Source organism: Cydia amplana, chromosome 12, assembly GCF_948474715.1.
Source record: "Cydia amplana chromosome 12, ilCydAmpl1.1, whole genome shotgun sequence".
Classification (NCBI taxonomy): Eukaryota; Metazoa; Arthropoda; class Insecta; order Lepidoptera; family Tortricidae; genus Cydia; species Cydia amplana.
In genome coordinates this window covers 12,224,391-12,249,706 of record NC_086080.1, presented here as the reverse complement: position 1 = coordinate 12,249,706, position 25,316 = coordinate 12,224,391, and the positions used below count along the sequence as shown (strand labels likewise).

At 39.8% G+C, this 25,316-nt stretch overlaps 2 protein-coding genes across 2 annotated transcripts in view; one reads left to right on the top strand and one right to left on the bottom strand.

Annotated features, from left to right (window-relative positions):
- Positions 1-25,316, top strand: part of LOC134653032 (matrix metalloproteinase-2) — a 234,367-nt gene that overhangs the window by 6,239 nt on the left and 202,812 nt on the right. The window contains exon 2 of the mRNA XM_063508313.1: positions 253-980. Within this exon, the coding sequence (XP_063364383.1) occupies positions 459-980 (522 nt within the window). The 5' untranslated portion in view covers positions 253-458. The remainder of the gene's footprint in view (positions 1-252; positions 981-25,316) is intronic.
- LOC134652655 (uncharacterized) lies at positions 12,645-14,359 on the bottom strand. The gene has a single exon (XM_063507818.1). The coding sequence runs from the start codon at positions 14,208-14,210 to the stop codon at positions 12,645-12,647; it is 1,566 nt and encodes a 521-aa protein (XP_063363888.1). The 5' UTR covers positions 14,211-14,359.

Sequence of the window (25,316 nt, the reverse complement as noted above, 5' to 3'; positions counted from 1 at the left end):
CTGAGTTTAAGTTCTTTAATTTATCCTTATATGTATGTCGGAATAAAATACTCTACTATTGTTTACAAGAATATTAAGTGCATTTACGAAAGCACACACGCTTGTTATACTTACCAACGTAATCTACTTTGCAAAGTATCTTTGGCTTGAAGTGATAACGCAGTAGGTATATATATAACCTACAGCAAAAAATATGAAAATATGTTCTTAACTTATCAGATAGAATAAATCAATGTCTTTGGTTTGTTGCAGAAATCACTGATATCTTGTGCATACAAGAATACACAACGCGTACAAACAGTGCCGCGCCACCCACGTAGCCGATAACGCCTGCATCCCGTACAGAGAAATTAATCTAGCACACGGTATGCTTCCTGAATGCAGATAACGTGCTCCGGCGCATCGCGCTTGTTCGCGAGCATGTTCGCGAGCACGCTCAGCTGACAGCCGCTCCCGCCATGTCGCCCGCCGCGCAAGGCCGATGTCCCACTCATCAAAATTCCGAACGCACGCCCGAAACCCTTGATCCCGTCTCACCAAATATGGAGCCTGTTACATCAAAGCCTTCCAACAATGCGATGGACACTAGCATAGAAAGTAAAAACGAAAATCATTCCATTGATAATTTAGAAAACGGACTGATTGATTTAGATAGATGTATAACGCCTAAATGCAAATGCCAAAATAACTTAAGGCGAGAGTCATGTACAGAAAGGAATCTATACGATATGCTTAAAAATGAAGACGTACACAGCGAGTCGATATCTGTTAAAAGGGTAAGCGGCTTATATGGTAATACAGTGTGGGCCGCTAATTTGAAATGGAAATGTTCACTGGAGTGGTCGAAAGTCTGGAACACAATGAGGGTGCGCGCGCGCGCTATCTCCGTGATGGCGATGCTGCTTGCACTGGCGACTGCTGGCGCAGCCGCGCCAGCGCGTGCGAGGCCTGCCAGGAGCGCTTCCAACGACAAATTTGTGGTAAGTGAAATCTTAAATCACTTACTAACATTAAATATGATATAAAAAACTGTGACCATGCCAGTTTTCGACATACATCCTCCTCAAATTTCACACCGCATACTTACCTACCCAGCGCACGCTCTAAAGGGGCCCATAGATTACCAGTTCGCCGAACGATATCAGCCTGTCAGTTAAACGCAAAAGGTGTCAGTTCCGAATAACTGACAGGCTGATACCGTCCGGCGAACTGGTAATCTTAACATAACTTAAGAAACAGGAGTTGGCATGGAAGGAAATCCTATGGGTACATAATTTGCTAGGAGAACAAATGTGGTCGTAGTTCGTAGTTTACGTTTGGTTTTGAACAATTATTTACAGTTTACACGAACACCGAAACACAAAATTACAGCAAATATTGTAAGAAAGTTTATTTTATTTTATTTGTATTTCGTATCATACTAATCATAATCATTTTTATATCATAATTAAAACTTTTAATTATGATATAAAAACAAAAAAAAAATATTGCTTAAATTCACTACCATTATCTTAATAAGTTTATGAACCGCATACTACATGTAAGTTGATTTACATAAAGATACTATTACATAATTCTGACATCTTAAAATGAACGATTCCGTTGTAACTCCAGCACGTTGATTCTTGAAGACAGCATCATCTGGTGACTGATTAAGGACCGTTTTAAGGCGTATATCCACTAAGTGCAAGTAATATGGGGACAAAAAACCGGCGTGTCGTATTAGATTACTGGCAGTGACAGACGGACGGGCCGTTGCACGAGATTAATGTGCCAAGTGACGAGTGGGACGGCGTCCTGGCCTTTGTTCCCGTCTTACACCAAACTCAGGGGAACGTTCCTATCAGACCAGTGTAAATAACCACAACAACAATTTAGTTGTCGGATATCACACCTATACTGGTTGGCTGAAGCGAACGCTCGCCAGCGGTCGGTGGGCAAAGAAAATACTATCTCCTGGCTTCTTGAATTCACAAAAGATTTGGTTTCAAGCGCTTCACTGGTTTAACTTGATCTCAAAATCTATAGGCAATAAGTTTGGGTACGTGGCGTACGGAACGATTACATTCTTAAGTTATATGTTGCTTTTGCGTTACATTCTGTATTTCCTAATACGAGGACTTTTCAATGTGAATAGGCTTTTACCCAACCCGTTAGCTACCTGCATGTTTGACTTAGTCATCACATTTCATCAGGCAAGCCAGGGGATTAGCTGTTCGTTAAAAAAGTGTTAAGACGAACATTGTATAATATAGCTCACACAGAAAAAAACTTATAAATGCCATGAAAATGCATGCTTCAAAAAATTTAAATCCAATCTTAAGGCAACCAAAATCGGAAATCCTACTGGTTTGTCTCAAACGCTCTCAATGAACTTTGTGAACAACTCGGGCCCGCGGCCCGGGAAGACATCACTCTCATTTATTTCGTGGACCGCTTCAAATTGTGAAAAATCCGACAAATTGTCAGAGGGACCGAGTTAAGAATGGTAGCTATTTGTTATTAGAGGGGCGTGAAGTTAGCTGGTTGTAAAGTTGCTTGGAATTGGATTACTTAACTGTGAGGGAAGTTCTAATAAAATAACGACGATTTATTGATTAAATAATGGCTGCTGGTACACAATATAGTGTATCAAGCATAATTAACCCTTTGACCGCCGTTGGCATGTATACAAGACAACGATAGAACGATACACTGGCGCCGCTGTCTTGTATACAAGACAAAAATTCAACCACTCGGTAAATGTGGAAAAAATATCAATTATAATTTTTTTTACACTCATGTTCATGTTTTAGATCCTTGTTTAAAAAAAATTGCATTTATTGCAGCTATAGAAATCCATTCTTTTATAATAAGGCTCTCAAAAAAATTGCTCCAGATTTCAACGCTTTTCTTGTTCCTCGTCGCCGTTGTCTTGTATACAAGACAGCTAGGGATGGGAATGTTAACTCGATATGAAAATATTCAAAATAAATATCAAATCGCAAATCTGGTTTTATTTAAGCATTTGAACACTTGTTAAATGCCATTTGGTGGTAACTAGTAACTAGAATACGTAAAACGAGACGAGAGAGACAGGCATTAACTATAGCTGAAGTTCAGGGAGCTTCTTCAGCTGTTGATAGTAGAGTCAGACAAGTAAATCTGTCCTTGTGGTATAAACCACAAATAAATAAAAATAGTTTGCAAATAATTGCAGAACAAAAGATTCATTTTAAGATGATAGTGTAGTGGGGAGTGATACCCTGCAGTGACCGCTTCGCACAAGAATGGTACAGGCGGACGCTAGGACTATATAGTCAGTGTCGCCTAACTATGAGAATGTTATATATTTGAAATTGACGAAAAGTTGTCATGGTAGGGAGGATGTAATACGGGAACTGAGAAGCTCATCTAAGGAACATGTCGAATATGAAACATGCATTCCCGAACATTTCCGATCCCCACCCTTTTCCAATATTATTGTTCTTCACTCATTGACAATTCAATTAACCCACGTGCAATTTTCCCCAATGCAGTTCCGGTACTTACATTTATATTATCGACACACGATGCGCGGCTCTAACGTTACGCTTATAAAGTTTACGTACCGACAAGCGCTTACGCCGTTGACCTAGAGACTATTATTACTTAATCCGCGCGGAAACAGTCCTTGTCGGTCTGCACTGCGGACAGTCCATGCGCGCCGTTGTCTTGTATAAACGACTTCTTGTACAGCCTAGTGCGGTGATATTACGTCATGAATCGATATTGTTTAGTGGTTGTTTTTAATGATAAAGACCTTTATTTTTAACATTGTCGTGTGTAAAAAATATGTTAATTTTTGGCATTTTCGAAATAAATTAAAGTTGGATATGAACAAAGGCAAATTGAGAAGATTTTTACCATAAATTGTAAATATCGATATCACTATTTGCAATCCCTAAACTTTTTATTAGTTGTTTACTTAAAATTTGCTCTGGCGTGTGAGTGAGCGTCTTTGCGGACTAGGTCCGGCGGTCAAAAGGTTAAATGTGATGTAGGCTTATTGCGTATATTTCCACATTTTTATGTTACGACAAATTGAATACAAAAGACTTTAATATAACCTCCACTTTTTAGCTTTATATTATAAACTCAACTGTTTAGCTGTGCTAATAACAACAAAACATAACCACTTGATTGAATGAAAGTTTTTTTCGGCTCTCGATGAACGACAAAAAAACAATAGGTAATATTGAATGTAGGAATTGTAGGGCTGTATTCATTCTACACTAATCTTCTCAATGCATTGTTTTCGACTAATTGAAAAACCACCCTCTTGCTCTCGCTCAACTCAAATGTTTAAGGCGTACCTACTCAATGCATTTAATAATATTGCTGTAGGTAATAACGTAATCTACTGGTTTGGTTTGACGTAAATAAATGTATTTTCTTTCTTTCTTTCTTATTTCTTCAGTTAAACTTATGTTTTTGCGTTATATCTTTTGTATCAATTCATATCTAACTAGAAATAACTCCATATGCATATGCACTTCTGCATTCAATAAAAAAATCTTTCAATTACAAAGTACAAACTCCGAAATCAAAGGTTTTGTAATGATCAGAGCAGAGATGAGTCAAATCCGAGTTGAACTCATTTTAATTACAAGCTAAACACGGCGCGGCCGCAGCATTTAGCGGCTTCCTGTGCTGTTCTTCTCTACTCGTATCAACCACTAAGCTTCTGACAAACCAGTATAAACATGGACCTCACTTGCATACACTTTGGCCTTTTTCGAAGGCAAAAATATACTGGTGATTGTAATCGAAGAGAATAATGCAATGCGCTCGCGCAACTAGGCCGCCTGATTTAATTTACAAAAACTTTATCTCAACTACGGACTCATGCCTAGTGTAGGTAAAACTCGAAATTCAAACCAGTTATGCGCGATTGGAGATCACAATATTCTAGTTAGGTGGGATGTGATTCGAGTGATTTGCTGATAACAGTGATAACAGACGCACTGCACCGAGCTTATGTAAGTGATAACTGGCCCACGGCGGGGCTACAATCTACGCGATTGGTTTCTTGACCCTATGAACAATAGATATGTCGAAATAGACAAATTATATCAGAAATTTACTTCTCTTAGTCTAGTCTAGTGAAATATTTTCTTCCGTCTCAAACTCGGAAAAAAGTTACCTAAGATTAAATGAATGTAAACTAATCACAGAATGGACTACTTCTTCGTGTTTGAATTGACAGTAGATTTATAAAGATCATGTTAGATACCTACTTATTAACCTTATTGAAGGAAGAAGAAAGGAGAGAGGGGTATATATATATTTTTAAACACCCTACCTAATCGACTGATTCATTTCAGTTATGGGAGCTTCTTTAACTATAATCTGTTGATGATTTTTTGTCGAACGAAATATTCTTTAGACATACACATGATTTTTTTGCATACGGTGTGCAATATTTTATGGCTCAAATCACTCAAATCTCCTGTCCCCCTTAAATATCTTAGGAAATGGAATAACCAGGGCCCTTATTCGACATGTACAACTGTCAGATTTCGCGTCATTTGAAATTCAACAGCTGAAGTTCATTTGAAGTTCATCAAGTGCTGAAGTTCATTTGGTACAAACAATAATTTAACAAAAAACAACTTTGTTTTATTATTACTTTAAGGTTTATAATGGTTTGGTTTGGTTGTCACCTAACTGTGGATTGCTAATGTCAAATTTTGACAAGTAATGATTCCAAAGGTAGACTTGGTTCTCTATGACCTTCGGCACCATCTTGGAGTTTTTGACGTGCGAAAGGGTAATTTATAGCAAAGAGTAAAACTTTTTTTTTTTCAGTACGTAAGTTTACATGAATTAATGACATCTTGTGAGCGATAGACCAACGAATGCGCTGTAGGCGATGCGGCGGCGAGTAGTGGAACTTACGTGACAATTTCCATCAATCAAAAAGGGACTACATTGCTGATGGTCGATAAAGGCTATTAATAATTGAATTTTAACAGCAAGAATGCCTTATTGACAAGCGATCTTTTTGTTGAACCCACACCTACACGTCAAATAATGCTTGCTCCACACATTCTCTTATAAACGCTCAAAATTGTAAAAAAAATTAAAGAATTTACTCATCACCTCTCTCAACTCAAGCTGCCTATTTCTAATCCACGTTAACAAACCACAAGTTGTACCTTAACACATTTCGTAAACCATATATTCAGAAAAGTCCGTATTTTATTTCTAAGTGGAACATGAATATAGCTGGTCAAGCAGATCTTGACAGTAAAAAAGGCGCGAAATTCAAATTTTCTATGGGACGATATCCCTTCGCGCCTTGGAGGATATAATCAAACGGAGACGCCATGTCTGTAATTTTCTGTACAAAACAGTCTGCCGATTTTTGCGGGGGAGGGGAACGTCAAATGTATGCGTAACGTAAAAATAGCCATATCAGATAAACGTCAGTCCATACATTGTGTATGACCGTTGGCCGCCTATTTTCGACAGAGGGGAAAGCCTGTTAATGGCTACTCCGTTTAGTTGTATCCTCCAAGCTTCGCGCCTACATTTTTCAAATTTGCCGCCTTTTCTACTGACAAGATCTGCTTGACCAGCTATAGCTTGTATTACCTTTTTGGCATAAAAATAATCTAAATTAGTCAAAATATTTTGACTAAATATTGCACTACTACTACCTACTATATAGGTACCTACCTTAGTAACTTGGTAACTTTGTGTCACCAACTATTTTGATGCTACCTACAAAGAGCATCAAAATAGTTGGTGACTGACAGGTCAGGCTCCGGTCTTGGTAAGTAATGTAGCCAAATACTGGTAAGTAATATAGTCATAAGACCTACTGTATTTGGCTATATTACTTACCAAGACCTAAAAGTACCTATTGTTTAATATGTATCTACACAGAGATGATTTTTAATTAAAGGAAATTAAATACATATATGTTATTCAACTACAAATAAAAAAATTAGATCTATACTTGGTCAACCAGAACTTGACAGTAGAAAAAGGCGGCAAATTTGAAAAATGTAGTTGTAGGCGCGAAGGGATATCGTCCCATAGAAAATTTAAATTTCGCGCCTTTTTTGACTGACAAGATTTGGTTGACCAGCTATATTTCAGTTTACACATTTTTTTTCGTTTAATTTTAATAAAACATTAAAGTTTTTAAGCATTAAACTTTATTTAATTTTCTTCACTATAGATTATTTTCTGATATTCAAGTAGGTATGGTGTTTCAGGTTGGTAACAGGAAATAAGAAAACCACGCTGGTGGTCCACATCTGTAAGTTTAAATATGAAACATGATAAAAACACTTAAATTAAAAACTTAATGTCTTCCCAGCTTTGCTCGAAAACATATAAAAACTCAAAAATGCGCGTTTTCCCAGATATAAAACCTAGCTAGATCGATTTTGCGCCCCCGAAAACCCCCATATAGCAAATTTCATCTAAATCGTTAGAGTCGTTCCCGAGATCCCCGAAATATATATAAATAAATAAATAAATATACAAGAATTGCTCGTTTAAAGGTATAAGATATATATTATTAAAAACTTATAAATAAATTATTTGCCCTAAATCGTGGTAGTGACCTACCAAGTGCGGTAGGGTGCCCAGAAAGGCTGCAGGCTGACCGCTTGCCCCGCTGGATAACAATGCTGATCCGCATCATCAGAAGCATACAGATATAAAGCGCTTTGACAGCTCCTCATAGAGGCAACGCGCGCTAGGCCGCACGCCATAAATCTAAGCTAAAGTCTTAAATTCGAGATCATGAACATGAAATATTTGTTCGCTATAATAGTAAAATCATAGGTCTAATACCTATGATTTTAATATTATAGCGAAAAGTTAGCAGGAGACGGCCGTGCCGTGGTCGTGGTAGGTACAGCATGCGTGGACCAGACAAGCAAACCCTGAATTATTTACCTACCTATTTTACTATACCTTTGTTCACCATTGTGTTCACCTATGTATATTTACTCTTCTTTCCAAGATAATCATTTTTTTTTCAAGATGTAACCCGTATAATCGGGCTGTATAATTTGCCTAAATTTTTTTACACAATGTTGTATGTAATTTTAATTCGATAATTAATGATGTTTTACATATTTATCATATACTATTTTTCCAGTTTTTCTTGTATATTACGTTGTTTATTTCGATTGACGTGTTTATTATTTTCGTTACTATGACAGCGGTTTTTTTTTGGCATTTAGCCAGTGTCATGTCGATATAAAAACACTTTAAAAATGCAACGGAAAGGTTGAGTCCTCCATACAATGACATTATTATAACTCAAACAAGAACCATCCAAAGGGGAATGGGGGAAATTGCGATAGGTATTTGCTTCTCTATCACTCTTGCATATCCGAGGGAAATTTAATGGTGGCACATAACGAAATTGGTTTCGCGGAAGGAAACCGTCTTTATTCATCAATGTTATATTTATTAGGAACAAACGTTGACTGCCGACTGTCCTATATATTACACTACTCTTTGCTGCCGACTTCTAGCGCTGGCGGTACACCGCGAAAATCAGTAAAATGCTGCAAATGGTGTTAAAGGTCTGAAAATCGGTACGATTGATCTTTAGGACATTTGAAACAATTTGACCCGAAGCGCCAACAAATAAAAAAAAACGAGAGGAGTTATGACGTTATGTTTCTTTTGTATGAAAAAAAAAAATAAGAAACCTATCGTGTGTGGTATTCAACGAAAGGGCTTTCTGAGCCAATGCTAAAAATATATCACATCGTTACATTTCAGTCATTTTGTTTAAATTATAATAAAAATAGTTTTCAAAACATACCAAGTTTGGGCTTCTCCAGATACAATACCGTTAATTTTTTTTTGTAAAATATACCTCAAATTATCCGTAATATCCTCATATCTAACCCTAATAAAGCAATTTTGAAATTATTTACATTTAATTTTTTTTTTAATTTTTCAATTTTACAAAGTGTAATAATAGCCCTGCTGAATATAATGTCCGAATATTATGTCCGAATGAATAAATACGAGTAATAATGTCATTCGGGTAAAATAAGAGTATTGAAACTTGGTTTTTCTACTCCCGTACTCTTATTTGTCATTTAAAGGGTCGTGCACACACCTTTAAACCCCCTATAGTTCTTATCTTATAGTTAGCAGTATCTTTTTGGCACTTTTACGATACTTCGTGTAATCACCACTTAAAAAATATTGTATGGAATACATTGTTGCCAACCTAATTTTAATTGTCATTTCTGACAGACGAGTGAACCATAGACATGTTTTGGTTACTGGTACGATTTTTTTTTTTCATCTTTATAGGGCTGTATCTCCCAAACCGTGCGTCGTAGAGCAAAAATAATCAAATTTTCGTTCCCCTTTAAGAAATCCCTAAGTAAGATTTAAAAAACAAAAAAAGAAAAAAAGGAAGAGAAATATTTACAGGGCTGTATCTCCTAAACCGTGCGTCGTAGCGCAAAAGTAATAAAATTTTCGTTCCCCTTAAAAGTCCCACCCACTGAACAACCTATCACATTAGGACATGAAACAATCATCATCATCCATTTTTATTATTATTTCATTGCATTTCAAAGTAAGCGCTTGGTCGTAGAAAAAGTATTGTATGCAACGTTGTTTAACTTTCAAAAAATACTCGTGGCGTCTTTATTAAATTTACTTACTCACGCCACTCGCCTTTTTTGACCTCTCTTAAACAACGGTTGCATAAAATACTACTGCATGTTCCTTTGGTAATATCTAAGCTTTAAGTAAGAAAAAGTTCTAATGAGTGGGGGTGGAGAACTCGGGAGAGGGGGGGCGTTAAAGGTGAGTTTTTTCAGTTAATTCTTTCTTAATTCTTACATAGACAATTTTTACTACGACTTATAGATTCCGAGATATAAGCGACTTTCTGAAAAAAACGTTATATATTAATTTTATGCTTTCTTTTTAAATATTTAATTGAGAGATTCATAATCACACTTTGTAAAACTGAAAAAAAAAAAAAAAACCTAAATGTAAATAATTTCAAAATTGCTTTATTAGGATTAGATATGAGGATATTAAGTATAAAATTTGAGGTATATTTTACAAAACATTTTTTAACGGTATTGTATCTGGAGAAACCCAAACTTGGTATGTTTTGAAAATTATTTATTGTATTATTTAAAAAAAAATACTGAAATGTAATGATGTGATATATTTTTGGAATCGGCTCAGAAAGCCCTTTCGTTTAATACCACACACGATAGGTACAATATTTTTTTAAATTCCATAAAAAAAAAGATGACGTCATAACTCCTCTCGTTTTTTTTATTTGTTGGTGCTTCAGGTCAAATTGTTTCAAATGTTCGTACCGATTTTCATACCTTTAACATCATTTGCAGCATTTTACTGAATTTCTCGGTGTACCGCCAGCGCTATATATATTATACTACTCTTTGCCTTTTCTTTAAACTTTTTTTTGACAAGTTTTCACAGACAATTAAAAATTTGACATTGATACATCAAGGCGGTTTGTTTACAAAGGGGCCTACCGGGAAGTGCGAAAATCGAAACTCAGCTATTTGCCTCTTTATCGCTCGAATATGCAAGAGTGATTGAGAGGTTAGATAACAAAATTTCGAATTTCTGACTGTATTTTTCTTTAAATATTTTCAAATACAATTAAGTTGCGTTGTTTTATCACAAAGTTAAAAAGACTTAAAAGACTACTGTCTGTATCATCACCATCAGATCAGCTCGATGGTACCATAAAAATATTGTATTGTCACCCATATTCATGAATCTAGTATTAAACTGATTGGGCATGAGTGGTGGGGATAACTGAAAGAACGGGATAGACTTATGTATCTTTCAGTAGGAGTAGCAGCGAAAGCGCTATTATTGTTTGTCATTGTCACAGTCTCACATTTTTTTTTATTCCTCACCGTAAATTAGCATGGATGATTGGTCGAATTTATTTGTTGCCCACCATAACAAATAAATTCTACCTATCATAGCGTCGCATTGCGTATGTTTTGTCCCTCACGGAGGCACGCGTAGACCGCTTCTATAGGATGCTACCTTCTATGCCCATATTACATATTATGTACTTATGTAAATTTTCAGCTTCCGCTTCAGCTTTGAACACCCGGGAAGTGGGTCAAATTTAATTTGCATGATTTGATTGGAACCGGGACAGATGAAACTAACTAAAAGCTTGTAAAAATGTGGCTTTCCAATTTCTATTGCAACTTCAGATGAAAACGTCCTTATTGAAGCATAAGGACCCTTAATTTATGGAAAGCCACATACAACAACCAATTCGAGGCTACTAGGCGGCAAAATACGACTCAATACGAGTAGGTAGGTCAAATAAGAGTAATAAAATACGGATTTATATTTGGCCAAATATTCTTTATTGTGACAAAGTTATTCTTCCTCGCGTTATCCCGATTTTGCCACGGATCATGAGAACCTATGGTTCGCTTGACAATTAATCCCAAGAATTGGCGTAGGCACTAGTTTTTCCGAAAGCAACTGCCATCTGACCTTCCAACCCAGAGGGTAAACTAGGCCTTATTGGGATCTGTTAGGCTGTTAAAGTTAGCTACTCGTAAGTCTCGTAACACAACATATAAGTTTCACATTATAACAAAAATTACTTACATATATATTATGTACCTAAACATATTACTTTTCTAAAAAAAGGACTGAAATCTAGTGCTGCGAAGAAACGGTATTTTTGTTCGGCTTTTTTGTTGCTATTTTGGCATATGGATACATGGTAGAAGAAGTAAGTGTATGGAATCCTCCTCCATTTTGCGTGGTCCGACGCACCTGGCCGGGTTTTCGCGATTTTCCGTCAATGTTCAATACCTTATTTCTTACGAACACCTAAAATAATAAGTTTAAAATTAATCTCAATGTCTCCAGTTTGCTGTTCATTCAAACTGACAAAATCCAAATTTCTGAGGCAATATACGACCGCTGTCTTATATAAGCCATTAAATATCAACATGAATAACCCCACGTTGCGTTGTTATAAATTTAATTAAATAAATAATTATTTTATTATTTAATTTATATCAACTAATTAGGCATAGCGTCCAATTTAGAATATGGCACAGGCACTAGTTCTTACGAATTTTACCTTAATTTATTAATCAAAGGACCTGAGGTAAAAGTGAGAAGAGGTTGATATGCAGATGCAACCAGCTAGTCGCCGACGCTCCGCTTCCCCCGAGATTAGCCCTTAAGCCTGCACCTAACAGACTGGCTCATAGGGGGCTATGAGCTCGCCGTTGCGTCAATTTTCATTTTTAGAAAAAAAAACTAGTCTACTAACTACTAACAACACAATAAATGCTTATTTTGCCGCATTCTTCACTATCTCTCCCTGTTTCACTGCCATCTAACCCAGAGGACAAAAATATAGCTTATTGTGGCTACTCCGTCTTCCTCATGACTCATGATATTTTACTTCACCATAAAGTAATTGGTGTAATATCTGTTCAAGCTTGGATGTCTTGAGTATTAAATAAAAATCGCAGATACTTAAAAAAGCTTCTAATTCTGTTCTACAGAGGTACTTAAGATTAAATTGTATGGAAAAATATATTTTGCGTGTGTGACGCGCACATGAGCGTGTATCTCAGAGCCTAATGGCTCGCTAGGCGTCTATAGAGACGGCGGGGGGCGCGGCTGATGGGCCAACTGGTTGAGTGGTGTACGGTCCCCGCTTCCCCTTCGTTGGTAGGAGCCGCAACATCCTGGGGGCCCTTGGAGGCGTCAGCCTTCAAGGCTTCATGAGTGTCGTCCAGCAGTGGGCAGAGGTACTTCACACCTCGTTTATAAGTGCCCGTTACTGTGGCAACTTCGGCCACTCGCGAAATCCCGTCGGCGCCAGGAAACAATTTGGCGATTCGTCCAAGCCGCCAGTGTAGGGGAGGAGTATTCTCTTCCTTGATGAGGACCAGGTCACCCAGTTGAAGATCTCGTCCTGGAACACGCCACTTCGTCCGTTGTTGGAGCTCGCAGACGTATTCCAATTGCCAGCGCCGCCAGAATTGCTGTCTTAATGCCTCGAGCCTCTGAAACCTATCTAAACGGTTTGGGTTTATATCCGCGAGGTGGGGCGACGGCAACGAAGTGAGCGCGCGGCCGATGATGAAGTGACCTGGGGTTAAGGGTTGGAAATCGTTTGGTGAAGACGACAAAGGACATAAAGGACGACTGTTAAGGATAGATTCTACCTGACTAAAGAGAGTTGCCAATTCTTCATAGGTTAAATGAGCGTTACCTAATATACGATTGAGGTGAAATTTTGCCGATTTGACTCCTGCTTCCCACAAACCACCAAAGTGAGGAGCATATGCCGGTTGGAATTTAAATTGTATTCCCTCATTTGCTGCAAAATTGCAAACCGTGTCTGAGTTTGAAGTAAGATAATCGCTAATTTCCTTGGCCGCTCCTACAAAATTACGTCCATTATCGCAGAATATTTCGCGAGGTCGCCCTCTACGAGAGATAAAACGTCGCAGTGAAAGTATGAACGAATCCGTCGACAGCGTGCTTACTGCCTCTAAATGCAAACATTTGTACCGGAAACAAACAAATATAGCTAAATAGCACTTTGTTATTTTGCAACCTCTGCCATGCCTGTCCGTAATCATAAAGGGACCGGCGAAGTCTACGCCGACACTAAGGAAAGGAAAATCAGGCGTTACGCGCTGAGAAGGCAGAGCGCCCATCAAAGGAGCAGAAGTGTTGCCAGCTGCGCGGCGACAGGTGACGCATTGTTGCGATACGGTGCGCGCAAGCGTGCGCCCCGATACGGGCCATACCGTCTCGCGAACGGCGGCTAGAAGCAGCTGAGGAGGAGCGTGCAGGAGACGGATGTGTTCCTTTTGAAACAGCAATCTAGTCAATCTATGTTTAGAGTGTAACAGCATTGGGTGGCGTTTGTCAAATGGATAAAACGACGAGGACAGACGTCCACCAACTCTGAGAAGCTTGTCGTCTTCATCGTAAAATGGGTTCAATGATAAAATAGGGCTTTTAGGGCCTAGAGGTTGCTTGTCACGCAACAAATTCAATTCAAGGGGGAAACTAGCCTGTTGTGACAAAGCGACCAGTTTTTTAAACGAAACCTCGAGCTCCTCAGGTTGTAGTACACCCGTAGTTTTATTGGATGAAGGGCGGCAGTTATGCGCAAACCTAAGCATATAAGCTACCGCACGTTGTAAATGTGTAAGTTTCGAATATCGATCGAAATCAATAACATTGGTTTTTTGCGAATCGTCAGTAATCGCGACGTTAACCTTTAGCTCGGGTAAATCGAGTTCCGAGTTTGCGGAAAACTGAGGCCAGTTATTTTGTGGTTCGTATAAGAAAGATGGCCCGGTCCACCACATGTGCAAATCAGGTAAGCGACGCGCTTCGACCCCTCTAGATGGGTAGTCAGCCGGATTTAACGCGGTTGGAACGTGACGAAACTCACTGGCATCGGTGAGTTCTAAAATATGAGCTACGCGATTGGCAACAAACGTTTTTAATTTGGTTTGATTAGTTTTAAGCCATGCGATTACAATTGACGAGTCAGTCCAATAAAATTTCTGCGCAATCTGGCAGCGCAACGTCTTAGAAACAGCTGACGCGAGCTGCGCGCCTAGAAGGCAAGCGCATAATTCCAATCGCGGAATAGTCGTAGCCTGGACCGGCGCGACCTTGGCCTTGGCGCACAGCAACCTGACTACAACATCGCCCTTCTCATTAGTGGACTTTAAATAAATACAGGCCGCGTATGCAACTGAGCTTGCATCACAAAAGACGTGCATCTCGATATGCGTCGGCGAGTCGCAAAGTACATTACGAGGTATTTGGAGCGAAGTTAAAGACGCTAACCCGTTAACAAAGTCCTGCCAAGACTCGTTTATGTAACTCGGCACGGGAACATCCCAGTCGATTTTTTCAATCCATAATTTTTGAATTAAAACTTTAGGTATAATCGTCAGCAAACACAAGAGGCCTAGGGGATCAAATATTTTACACGAGTCCGATAAAATTGAACGTTTCGTAGGGTGGCCGTCCTTGGCAGAGTATTGAGTAGGAAAATGAATGACATCTGCCTCAGAGTCCCAGCCCACTCCTAGCGTGTGCGACGACGAGCTAATGATCAAGCTACCTTTATTTTCACCTACACTATCGTTTTGTGAGTCATGCAAAATTGACGGTAAATTTGTGCGATATTTGCGCAAGGGAAAACAACCAGCTGCCAGCGCACGCTCAACCGACTCTTTAATATAACGCAATTCCTCCTCTGTGTCTGATCCCGTTAATAGAAAAGAAAAGAAAAGAAAAGAAAAGAAAATATTTATTAGTAACATCGTTACAAGTCAGGTTTATAAATTTACATTTAAAGCATTATATAGTTATAACACTTATAACTAACATATCGTTATTAGTGTATAAATAACATCAACATTAATTTAGATATTACATTTTGTACATATATTTCATACATTTATTTATTGTTTAATAATTCATTTACATCATAAAATTGCGCCTGTAGGAGCCATTTTTTAAGTTTGCTTTTAAATACATGTGAGGAAGGTGCATCCCTGATACTGTCCGGTATCTTGCTGTATATTAGAGGGCCGAGGACATAGACTGACCGTTTGGATTTCGCGAGCTTGTGGGGCACGGGGGCAAGCTGGCCCGCGTTTTTATTGCTACGCAGACTATATTTTGTGTTTGCTGATTTAGTTGCAAACTCTTTGCTATTATTGTACGTAAATATTGCCACATTTTGGATTAGTAAAGATGGAAGTGTTAGTATGCTAAACTGTCGAAAGTACTCGCGAGCAGAGACATCGTCAGGGACACCTGCTATCGCCCGAACGGCTCGCTTTTGGAGTACAAATACCCTATGCCAGTCTGCTGCTGTAGCCCAAAGTTCGGTACCGTACGTGATATACGCGTGTACTGTAGCAAAGTAGCAGCTCCTGACAACATCTCTGGTCGCAGTACTAGCGAGGCGCTTCAGCGCGTAGCACGCGCTCCCCAGCTTGGCGCACAGCTGGTCGATGTGTGCGTCCCACCGTAGCCCGCTGTCTATAGTGAAACCCAAAAGTTTTGTTTCGGCTACCTGCTGGACAGCGTCATCACCGGCGCACACCGTCGATGGTTGGGTCACGTGACCGTTAAGCCTAAACTTCATCCAGAAAGTCTTACTTTTGTTGAGGGCTAACCCGTTCGCGTTAAACCATTGGCTCAGTTGGTGAAGGGTACTATTGACGTTTGTTTCCAATTGTTCGTGGGATGCGCCTGTGACGACAGCTGTCACGTCATCAGCATACATATAAATGTTGGGACCCTTTATGACCTGCGGGAGGTCGTTGAGGAGAATACTGAATAGGGTATTCGAGAGGCACGAGCCTTGAGGTACCCCGAGTAGGCATTTCATTTCCTCCGACCGAGCGCGACCGCCATCACCCACGACCACTTGGCATCTATCGGACATAAAAGACATAAGTAATGCTAGTGCCGGCCCACGAACACCATAGTGCCCTAGTTTGCGCGCGATAAGTCGGTGGTCGGCGGTATCGAACGCGCGCGAGAGGTCGCAGCACACCACGGCTACCTGCAGCGCGGCCTCTCGCGCGCTCAACACGTCCCACACCACCTCGCGTACCAGGTCGGTAGTCGAGCGCCCGTGACGGTATGCGAATTGTCTATCTGACAAGGTAGATTGTGGTATCCAGAATGATAAAAGTCTATTGTTAAGCCCGACTTCTAATAATTTACTGATGGCGGGTACCAGCGATATGGGGCGGTACGAGTTTAGGGCCGCTTTGGAGCCTTTTCCTTTGTATAGCGGAGTGACTTTTACCTTTTTGAGACTTACTGGTATTACAGCTTGACGAATACAGGTATTATATAACTCTGTAAGTACATAGGACAACGCTGGGCCCACGTACTGAAGAATGCTGGCTGAAATTTCATAAATATCAGTGCTGTTTTTTGGAGCAATGTGTATGCGAAGTATGGACTCCACTTCGTTAGGCGAGAAAGGTTTAAACCTCAAGGAGCGATCACATTCGGCAATATTGCTCAATATTGCGGACATCGAGTAGTCAGTATCAGGCGCGGGTGCACCGCACTTAGTAGCAGCTGTTATAAATTCCATATTTAGAGCGTCGACCGCGAGTTTTTTTGATGTGAATTTAAGCCCGTGATCGTCCCTTATGATTTCCGTGTAGTCCATACGCTCGCGGCACTTACGACCCAGCTCTTTGTTAATAACTCCCCACATACTTTTACATTTATTAGAGGCGTTACTTATAAGTTCGCTGTAATACTCAGTACGTTTACGTTTTAACATAGCGTTATATTTAGATGTTAAGGTGCAACACCGATCGGCAATATGTGTGTCGAGTGGAAATTTTTCTTGTAAATCGGCTATGTCGTGAATAAGAAGTTTAAGATTCACTATTTCTTTATCAATCCAAGGACATTTATTAAAACTCTGTTTTGATATTTTTTTGGGAAAACATATTTCAAAATTGTAAATTAATAAGTTAATTAATGCGGCTGATAAAGATCTGCAGTCTCCTAGGCTGTTTGCGACGACCTCTGGCCAGTCAATTGATTCTAATGCAGTAAAAAAACATCTTTTGTTGTTGGAGTTAATAATACGTCTAGGTATAGATGCACATTGTGCGGGCGAATTGTTTACAAGTGTTATCTTTTGCGCCGAGTGGTCGCTCAGGTGAGTGCTTACGTAATCGCTATACACACGGTCGGTACACATATTCGAATATACGTGGTCTAATAAAGTCGAGCTGTTGTTCTGTGTTCTAGTCGGGAAATCTATGTGTTGAGTAAAGTTCTGGCATGATAAAATATCTAACACCCGTTTTTTATTAGGAGAGTTTACTAGAAGGTCAATATTAGTGTCACCCATTATGATGGTATTTAACCCTTCGGTGTTTATTTTAGATAATAAATTGTCAAATAAATCGAAATATACAGAATCATTGGTACAGTTTGAATGATATATGGCTACTATTAAAATATTATGATCGATTAAATGGGTTGCGCATACATCAAAAACTTGTTGTACAGACATACCTGTTATGTCCGGCCTGTTAACGGCTTTCAGCCCAGATCGCACAAAGATGCAACTTCCTCCATGAGCAATGGATGGTCGGCAGTAATGAGCTATTAAGTCAAAATTATGTAACGTAACATATTTTATTTCACTATCGCGTAACCAATGTTCGGTAAGGATAAGAACGTCACATTTTAATTCATTGGATAATAGTACTTCTAACTTTTTAGTTTTATTATTAAGGCACCTAATGTTTTGGTGACACAGTGTGAGTATTTTGCTCGATACTGGCGGCGTCTGTGAGTGGCGGGGCGGGCGCTGCGCTGGTGCGGGAGCTGTCGCGGGCTCCAGCGGGCGCGCGCTCGCGCCCGGCGCCTCCTCGAAACCATTTACTGACCTTGGTTCCAGCAGGCCAATTTTCAGGGCGCATGAAGAAGTCGAAACTACTACCCGGCACTGAGATAGCAAATGATGCGTAGTATTTATGCTTTAGTTCCAGTTTCTGTACCTCGTATTCGCCGCTGTTATCTTTTTTCATCAAGTAGGTCTTTATTGCCGCTACAGAGGTGTCCGGTTTGAAAAAACATGCGTGGATTTTCTTAGGCCGTTCCGTGGTCTGCAACTCGTCATCCATTGGTCCGGTACCTGTGATAGTACGGTCGTATTTCTGATCATATCGATGGTTGCGTTTTTGTTTCTTATATGTCACAACTTGGAATGGTACCTCGTCAGCGTTAGTAATTGCCACCTCAAGTTGGTCTGAGTGTTGGTGGACTCGAATCTCGTCTGAGGAGGTGTCCGACGGGGTCGAATTTTGTATGAAGGGTGATGCCGCTGAGTGTTTATTTGTTTTTTCACTTGCAGTTTTTTGCACTTTACCAGCACCATTCGATGTTATTGGAGACGGATTTGGGGTTATGATTGAGGATCCGAAGGACAGCCTAGGTATTTTTGATTCATGAGAAATATGTTGTTTGGCGGTCGTCCTCAGATTCCCGGGCGGTGATGTTACGGGATTTTTTCTCGCGGCCGCAGCGTTCGTCGATCCGTTCGGTTTAAATTTGCGTGGCACAACATTGGTACCGTTATCACTACACTTCATACACTTATTCGTAAAATCTAATTTGGATAATTTGTCTTCTAACTTCTTAATATCGTTAATTACACACGAGATTTTTGTTTCTATTGGTTGTAGATACTTTTGTAGAACTTTTTCTAGGCTTTGTATGGTGGATTTGGCCATATTTTCGGTAAATATTGATTATCTTAGCGAGCAACGACGCGACCCGTGCTCGCTCGACCGGTTCAGCTTAATAAATCGTCAACTAAAAAATCATTTTGAATGATGATCTTAATTTTTTCATCTGCACATTCCTCGCCCAACTGCCACAAACAGCGTGTACTCAAAAAACTAGCACTTGAAAATCCGTAAGTGACCGTGTTAAGCCTTAAAGTCTTTAAAGGTTCGTTCTCATTGGAGCGCCAGAGGATTAATTGTAAATCGCGGTCGCATTCCTGAACCAGGACCTGCCGATACATCTTAGCGACATCCCCAGTTAAAACATATTTGTAAGTACGAAACCTCAGAAGAATGTTAAACAACGAATCTTGGATCGTCGGCCCAACCATCTGTAGGTCGTTTATAGAATAGCCAGACGTGGTGGGGGCACTGCCATTGAATACGACCCTTAATTTTGTAGACTCGCTGGAGGGCTTTTGCACAGAATGATGTGATACAAAAAAAGAAGGATCCGGAATGTCAGAATCGGACACAGAGAGATGGCCTAATTCGGCATATTCATTTATAAATTGCTGGTAAGCTGTTTTCAAATCAGGGTTGCGTTTGAATCGTTTCTCTAATGCAAAGAACCGTTTTTTAGCAAATCGATACGAATCCCCTAAACAATCGGGTTCCGTAACTAATGGCAAACGCACGTGAAACCTACCGTTATCGTCACGATAAGTGTGAGTGACAAAGTGTTGCTCACATTCCGCCTCTAAATCGGTAAACGGTTGACTAGGTTGGGGCACTTGCTCCAGCTGCCAGAATTTGGTAAGCGAGTCGTCGAGATTATCACTTGTGTACAAGTGATTGCATTGTAAAGAGGAATTGAACGACTTATCGTTTAACATTGAAAATGCATTGTACTTACTTACCACTAACCAACCTAGTTTCGATTTGCGCAAAACAAGCGAATCGTGCCCTATGTCAATTTGCTGACCTTCAACCAGACTCCAAAAAACGTCACCGCCAAGTAAAATATCTACAGGTCCGGGCTGATTAAAATTAGGATCAGCGAGCGTTTTATTACGTGGCCACTGGACGCTCGACACATCGACATACTCTAGTGGCAAAGTGCTATTAATTACAGGCAGCGCTAAACATGCGATATCGAATTTAGATTTTTTATCATGTTTAGACCGAATTTGCACAAAGCAGCGCTCCGGATTACTAGATATAGGAACGTCGGACAATCCGAAAAGCTTGGAATTACTGGGCAGCGGTGCGAGTTGCAATTTCTGTTTAAAACTGCTTGTAACAATAGAAGGCATGCTTCCGCAATCTAAAAACGCGCGCGCTGTTACATAATCATTAATAGCCGGGCTATATATGTCTATGTACGCGGTAGGCAAGAGTATTTGATTTGAGCGCGACACGGTCACATTCGACGACAGCCCGAGCTCGGGCTCCGAACGCGGCGGAGGCGCATCTACGGGCGCAGCGGCAACCTGAGGAGTCTCCCTATGCAACAAAGTATTATGGCGCTTCTTACAAGTGTGACACGGAGCTACTCTGCAGCGATGAGAAGTGTGCCCTTTCCGCAAACAGTTGAGACAAAGGCGTAACCTTGACGCTCCGGAGATCCGGTCTTCAACTGGCAGGGACAGGAATGACGAGCAATCGTAAATCCGGTGCTCGCCGCTGCAGAACACACAGGCAGGAGGAGAGGTCGAGGCCGAAGCAGCAGGAGTGGCTGAAACCGCAAAACATTTGGTGCTAGACTTCTCGCGTTTATTATGAGGCGAGGCAATAGGTTCGCGTTTATTATTATTATTAGTGATAGGCTTATCAGATTTATTACGCTGAACCGATTCCAGAACATCCGCACGTCCCTTTAAAAAGCGATTAAAATCGACCAATGACGGCATATCATCATTTGAAAATGAATTACTTTTAAATTCCTCCCATTTTAAACTCGTATTACTATCAAGTTTATTCGCGACCATATGTATAAGAAGCGTGTCCCACTTATCAGTGGGCTGGCCCAACGTATTTAAAGCCCGTAGGTTTTTGGACACATGATCCACTAAATAGCGCAAGGACTTTGCCGATTCGCGACCAATCTGTTGTAAGTTAAACAATGAGTTTAAATGGTTGCTAATCAGCTGTTTTTTGTTGTCATATCTCTCGCAGAGCAGACGCCATGCCTCAGCATAATTACTGTCCGACACTTCTAAATTACTTATCACCTGAGCCGCTTCACCGTCCAAATAAGAATTTAGATAGTGAAATTTGTGAATCGGCTTGATGTTGTCGGAACTGTGAATGAGTGTATCAAATGTGTCTCTAAATTCGAGCCACTTAAAATACGAACCATCGAAACTAGCGATTTTAATCACAGGCAAACGAAAATTTAAACCGTTGCATACATTGTCATGACCACAGTTACTTTGAACTTCAGACTTTACGCTGGCGAAATCAGATCTTTCGGCTATCTTATCGATAATTTTCTGCGCCATTGCAATAAGAGAAATAAAATCATTTTCCATCTCTTCTCTTATGTCAATTTCGGACTGCATATCAGATGTAGTCGCAATTTCTATTTGAGTTTGGATCTGGTCGAATTGTGTGAACATATTACGAAAACGATCCAACTTCAACGAAAGTTCGTCTACATCTTTCGAGGAAATATTTTCCTGAGCATTCAATTCGACAATGTAATTTTTAAATTTAGTAATACGCCCCTTAATGGACGTTCTAGTAGGAATCAACGTAGCCATTATATGAAAAAGATCCGATCTCAATTAAAAACAGCGAATGAGGAAATGAGAAATCAAAAATAAAATATTGGAATAAATACGTAAATTTTTCCGGCCTATGTTCACAGTCACAGTGGTTGGCTCGGTCGGCAACAGTGCTATGCGGAATGCAGGAGTCAGCGGAAAACGCACCGCAGCTGCAGCTGAGTAGTGGCTGTTGCCGGGAGCGATGCGACCGGTTCTTATCTGTAACACGGTGAACACTTGTGTTACTATGGAATGCAATGGAATTTTTTGCGTTGAGATTTAACTGTGCGTAATTAGTAAAATCGCTAGACAGTATTCTATATAGCACAAAGTGGGAGTATGCTTTATGAAATAACGGAATGTTTAAATTAAGTTGAAGAAATTAACTAATAAGAATGTCACTCAAATAAGCGTTCTGTTCTTTAATAGTTTTAAATGCTTAAATGGCCGTAAAAGGCTATGGTTTTTAATTAGGCTTTAAAGCAGCGATCAGATTATTTCACTGACACTAGCTATTAAATGAGGATACGTGCTAAAAAATGTTTACGTCACTAGTGCAATAAAATGGCATACAATTAAACTTAAGTACGGCGAAGGGTGAAGATGGCAAAGCTAAATAGTCAAGTAGGTGGAGGAAAGTACGAGCAGAAAGATAGGAAATATGAAGGAATGGTGCACTTCCCTTGCTAAACCTTGGCTGCGGCGGCGTCGTTCTGACCGGCGGCGGGCTTGAAGTAAGGGTGTCTGCAGCTTCCAAAATGGCGTCGTAAATCTCCGAATATATATTTGTACAGTTCAACTGGCGTCGTAGATAGGTACAATAGGCGTCGTAAGTCCAGAATACTGCGTTGACGCCGGGATGTCCAATTTCTGCCACGTTGTAGCTGTCGTGACCTTTGCTCTCTTCACACGTAGAAATTCCGTTCGACTCGGGCAGAAGCAATCGTTGCGTATTAATCACGTCGGGGTCACCATGTTCAAGCTTGGATGTCTTGAGTATTAAATAAAAATCGCAGATACTTAAAAAAGCTTCTAATTCTGTTCTACAGAGGTACTTAAGATTAAATTGTATGGAAAAATATATTTTGCGTGTGTGACGCGCACATGAGCGTGTATCTCAGAGCCTAATGGCTCGCTAGGCGTCTATAGAGACGGCGGGGGGCGCGGCTGATGGGCCAACTGGTTTAGTGGTGTACGGTCCCCGCTTCCCCTTCGTTGGTAGGAGCCGCAACATATCAAATGATGTTTATCGCACAAGTTACAAGAAGTTCATTGCTAAGAACCACGACGATTGGTTTAAAATTTAAACTTTATATATAATTTGTTACCTAGTAATTATAATAAATCTGTTTTCTTTTTGACATTTAGTGGTATATGTATTGCTGTATGTTTATTGTCAAGTTTTTTTTAATTCTGGACAATTGTCATATATTCGTTTTCATGATAGATCTACACCAACGCAACTGCATGTCATGTTCTTGCGGTTTATTTTTATAACGCCAAGATCGAAATTTGACTGTTAACTCCATCTTGCGTCGAGTAGAGGAATCAAAAAACTATAGAAAATAGAAATGCAGTTTACTCTATGCCATAGAATCCCCTTTTAAATGTCATAAATCCAAACATGGCGGCCATACCAATAGACAATCAAGTCTAGCGATGAAATGATTTGTTTACATGAGATTCACTGACAGATAATGATCTTTACCTATTCGACAACCCACGATAGTTCAGATTCAAATGAACTTCAACATGCGACGTCAAAATTGGCATGTCGAATAAGGCCCCAGTCCTTTTATAGCCTTTGCTTTATAGCATCTTAAATACGGCTTTTACTATGCAGGTACTAACAGTAATTAATAACCTCAATAAAATGGAATGGCGATATTCAGATACCAATTCTGTAGAATCGTGAGGCGAATTCGTGATCGCATTTGTGTGGACACATGGTTTATGCAATTAGAATCAAAATACCGTGCTTGTAAACTTGAAACATGTGTACAGGTAGCATTGTGAGAGCCATCTTGATAAGGTTGTGAACTTATAGGTATTTACGATGTTGTTCGTAACGGAGCGTCTTCGAATCGACTGGTAAATTCACGAACGAGTAAACACGTTGCCTAGCCAAGTTGCCAATCGTTTGCGCTACGACAACGATTCACTATATTATTCTCTCTATCGCACTAATATGTAAGAGTCATAGAGAGACAGACAGCGTTTCGTTGTCGTAGCGCAAAGGATTGGCATCTTGGCTAGGCCCTCTGTTATCTGCCTTTTTATCACTATTGCATATTTGAGCGATAGAGAGGCGGTTAACAAAATTTTGATGTTCCATTTCCACGGCAGGACCTCAGTACAGACTTAAACGTTTTTCGTTAGTAGGTATCCATGCAACCTTGAGGAGAAATGACCTGTTCAAACAAATATTTAGAGCACTTTAGCTATGCTGTATTTATTATAACCGCTAGTGGCTCACTTGAGTTGACGGCCTCGCCAGTCCGCCACTTTAAAATATTTCCAAAAAACTGAACCGACAATAACTCTAAGTATACAATAATTTAACCTGCTCACAAAACATCACAATATGTTGATCATCATCATCATCATCATCATCATCATAACTTAAGAGCTTTGCTCTTGTCGGTGGACCACCGACAATATGTTGATGCGATGCGAATATTAGAGACTGTACAGAAAAATGTAGAGAACAAGGAAAACATTTTTGCCCAAGCTGAAACGGTGAAACTAGTGCTACTTTTTTTTGTTTTACAAAAACAATCTCTAAATTGGGAGCCAATAGAGACTATATAATATATATATAGTCACTATAATTAAAAATAAAAATGCAATCACGCAAGTAGACGTTACATAGAACCTGCGTATCACAGCCGTTTCCGTCTAACCATAAAAATAGTAGAGTACCCAAGTAGGTAACCGGACAAAAAAGCTTTTCTGCCAGCTCTGTTGGCACAGGGTATTCACTATAGCGCGGAACAAAGCATCTGGATCGTTAGCTAGGGAGCTACGCTTGTTTTACGCGCTGTGAAAACTGCAAGAGATATGCATTGTGTCGGTACACTAGTAGCTAGGTACTGGACTAGTTTTGTAGCCCGGGGGAAATTAAGTTTATTAGTATCGGCGATACTAATAAACTTAATTTCCCTATCACTAGGCGGGGTATTAGCATCGCTAAACGTATAATAAAATAGTA

Bases quoted from the DNA above. Each gene is read 5' to 3' on its own strand.
- LOC134652655 (XM_063507818.1), bottom strand. From the start codon at position 14,210: ATGCTTAGGTTTGCGCATAACTGCCGCCCTTCATCCAATAAAACTACG.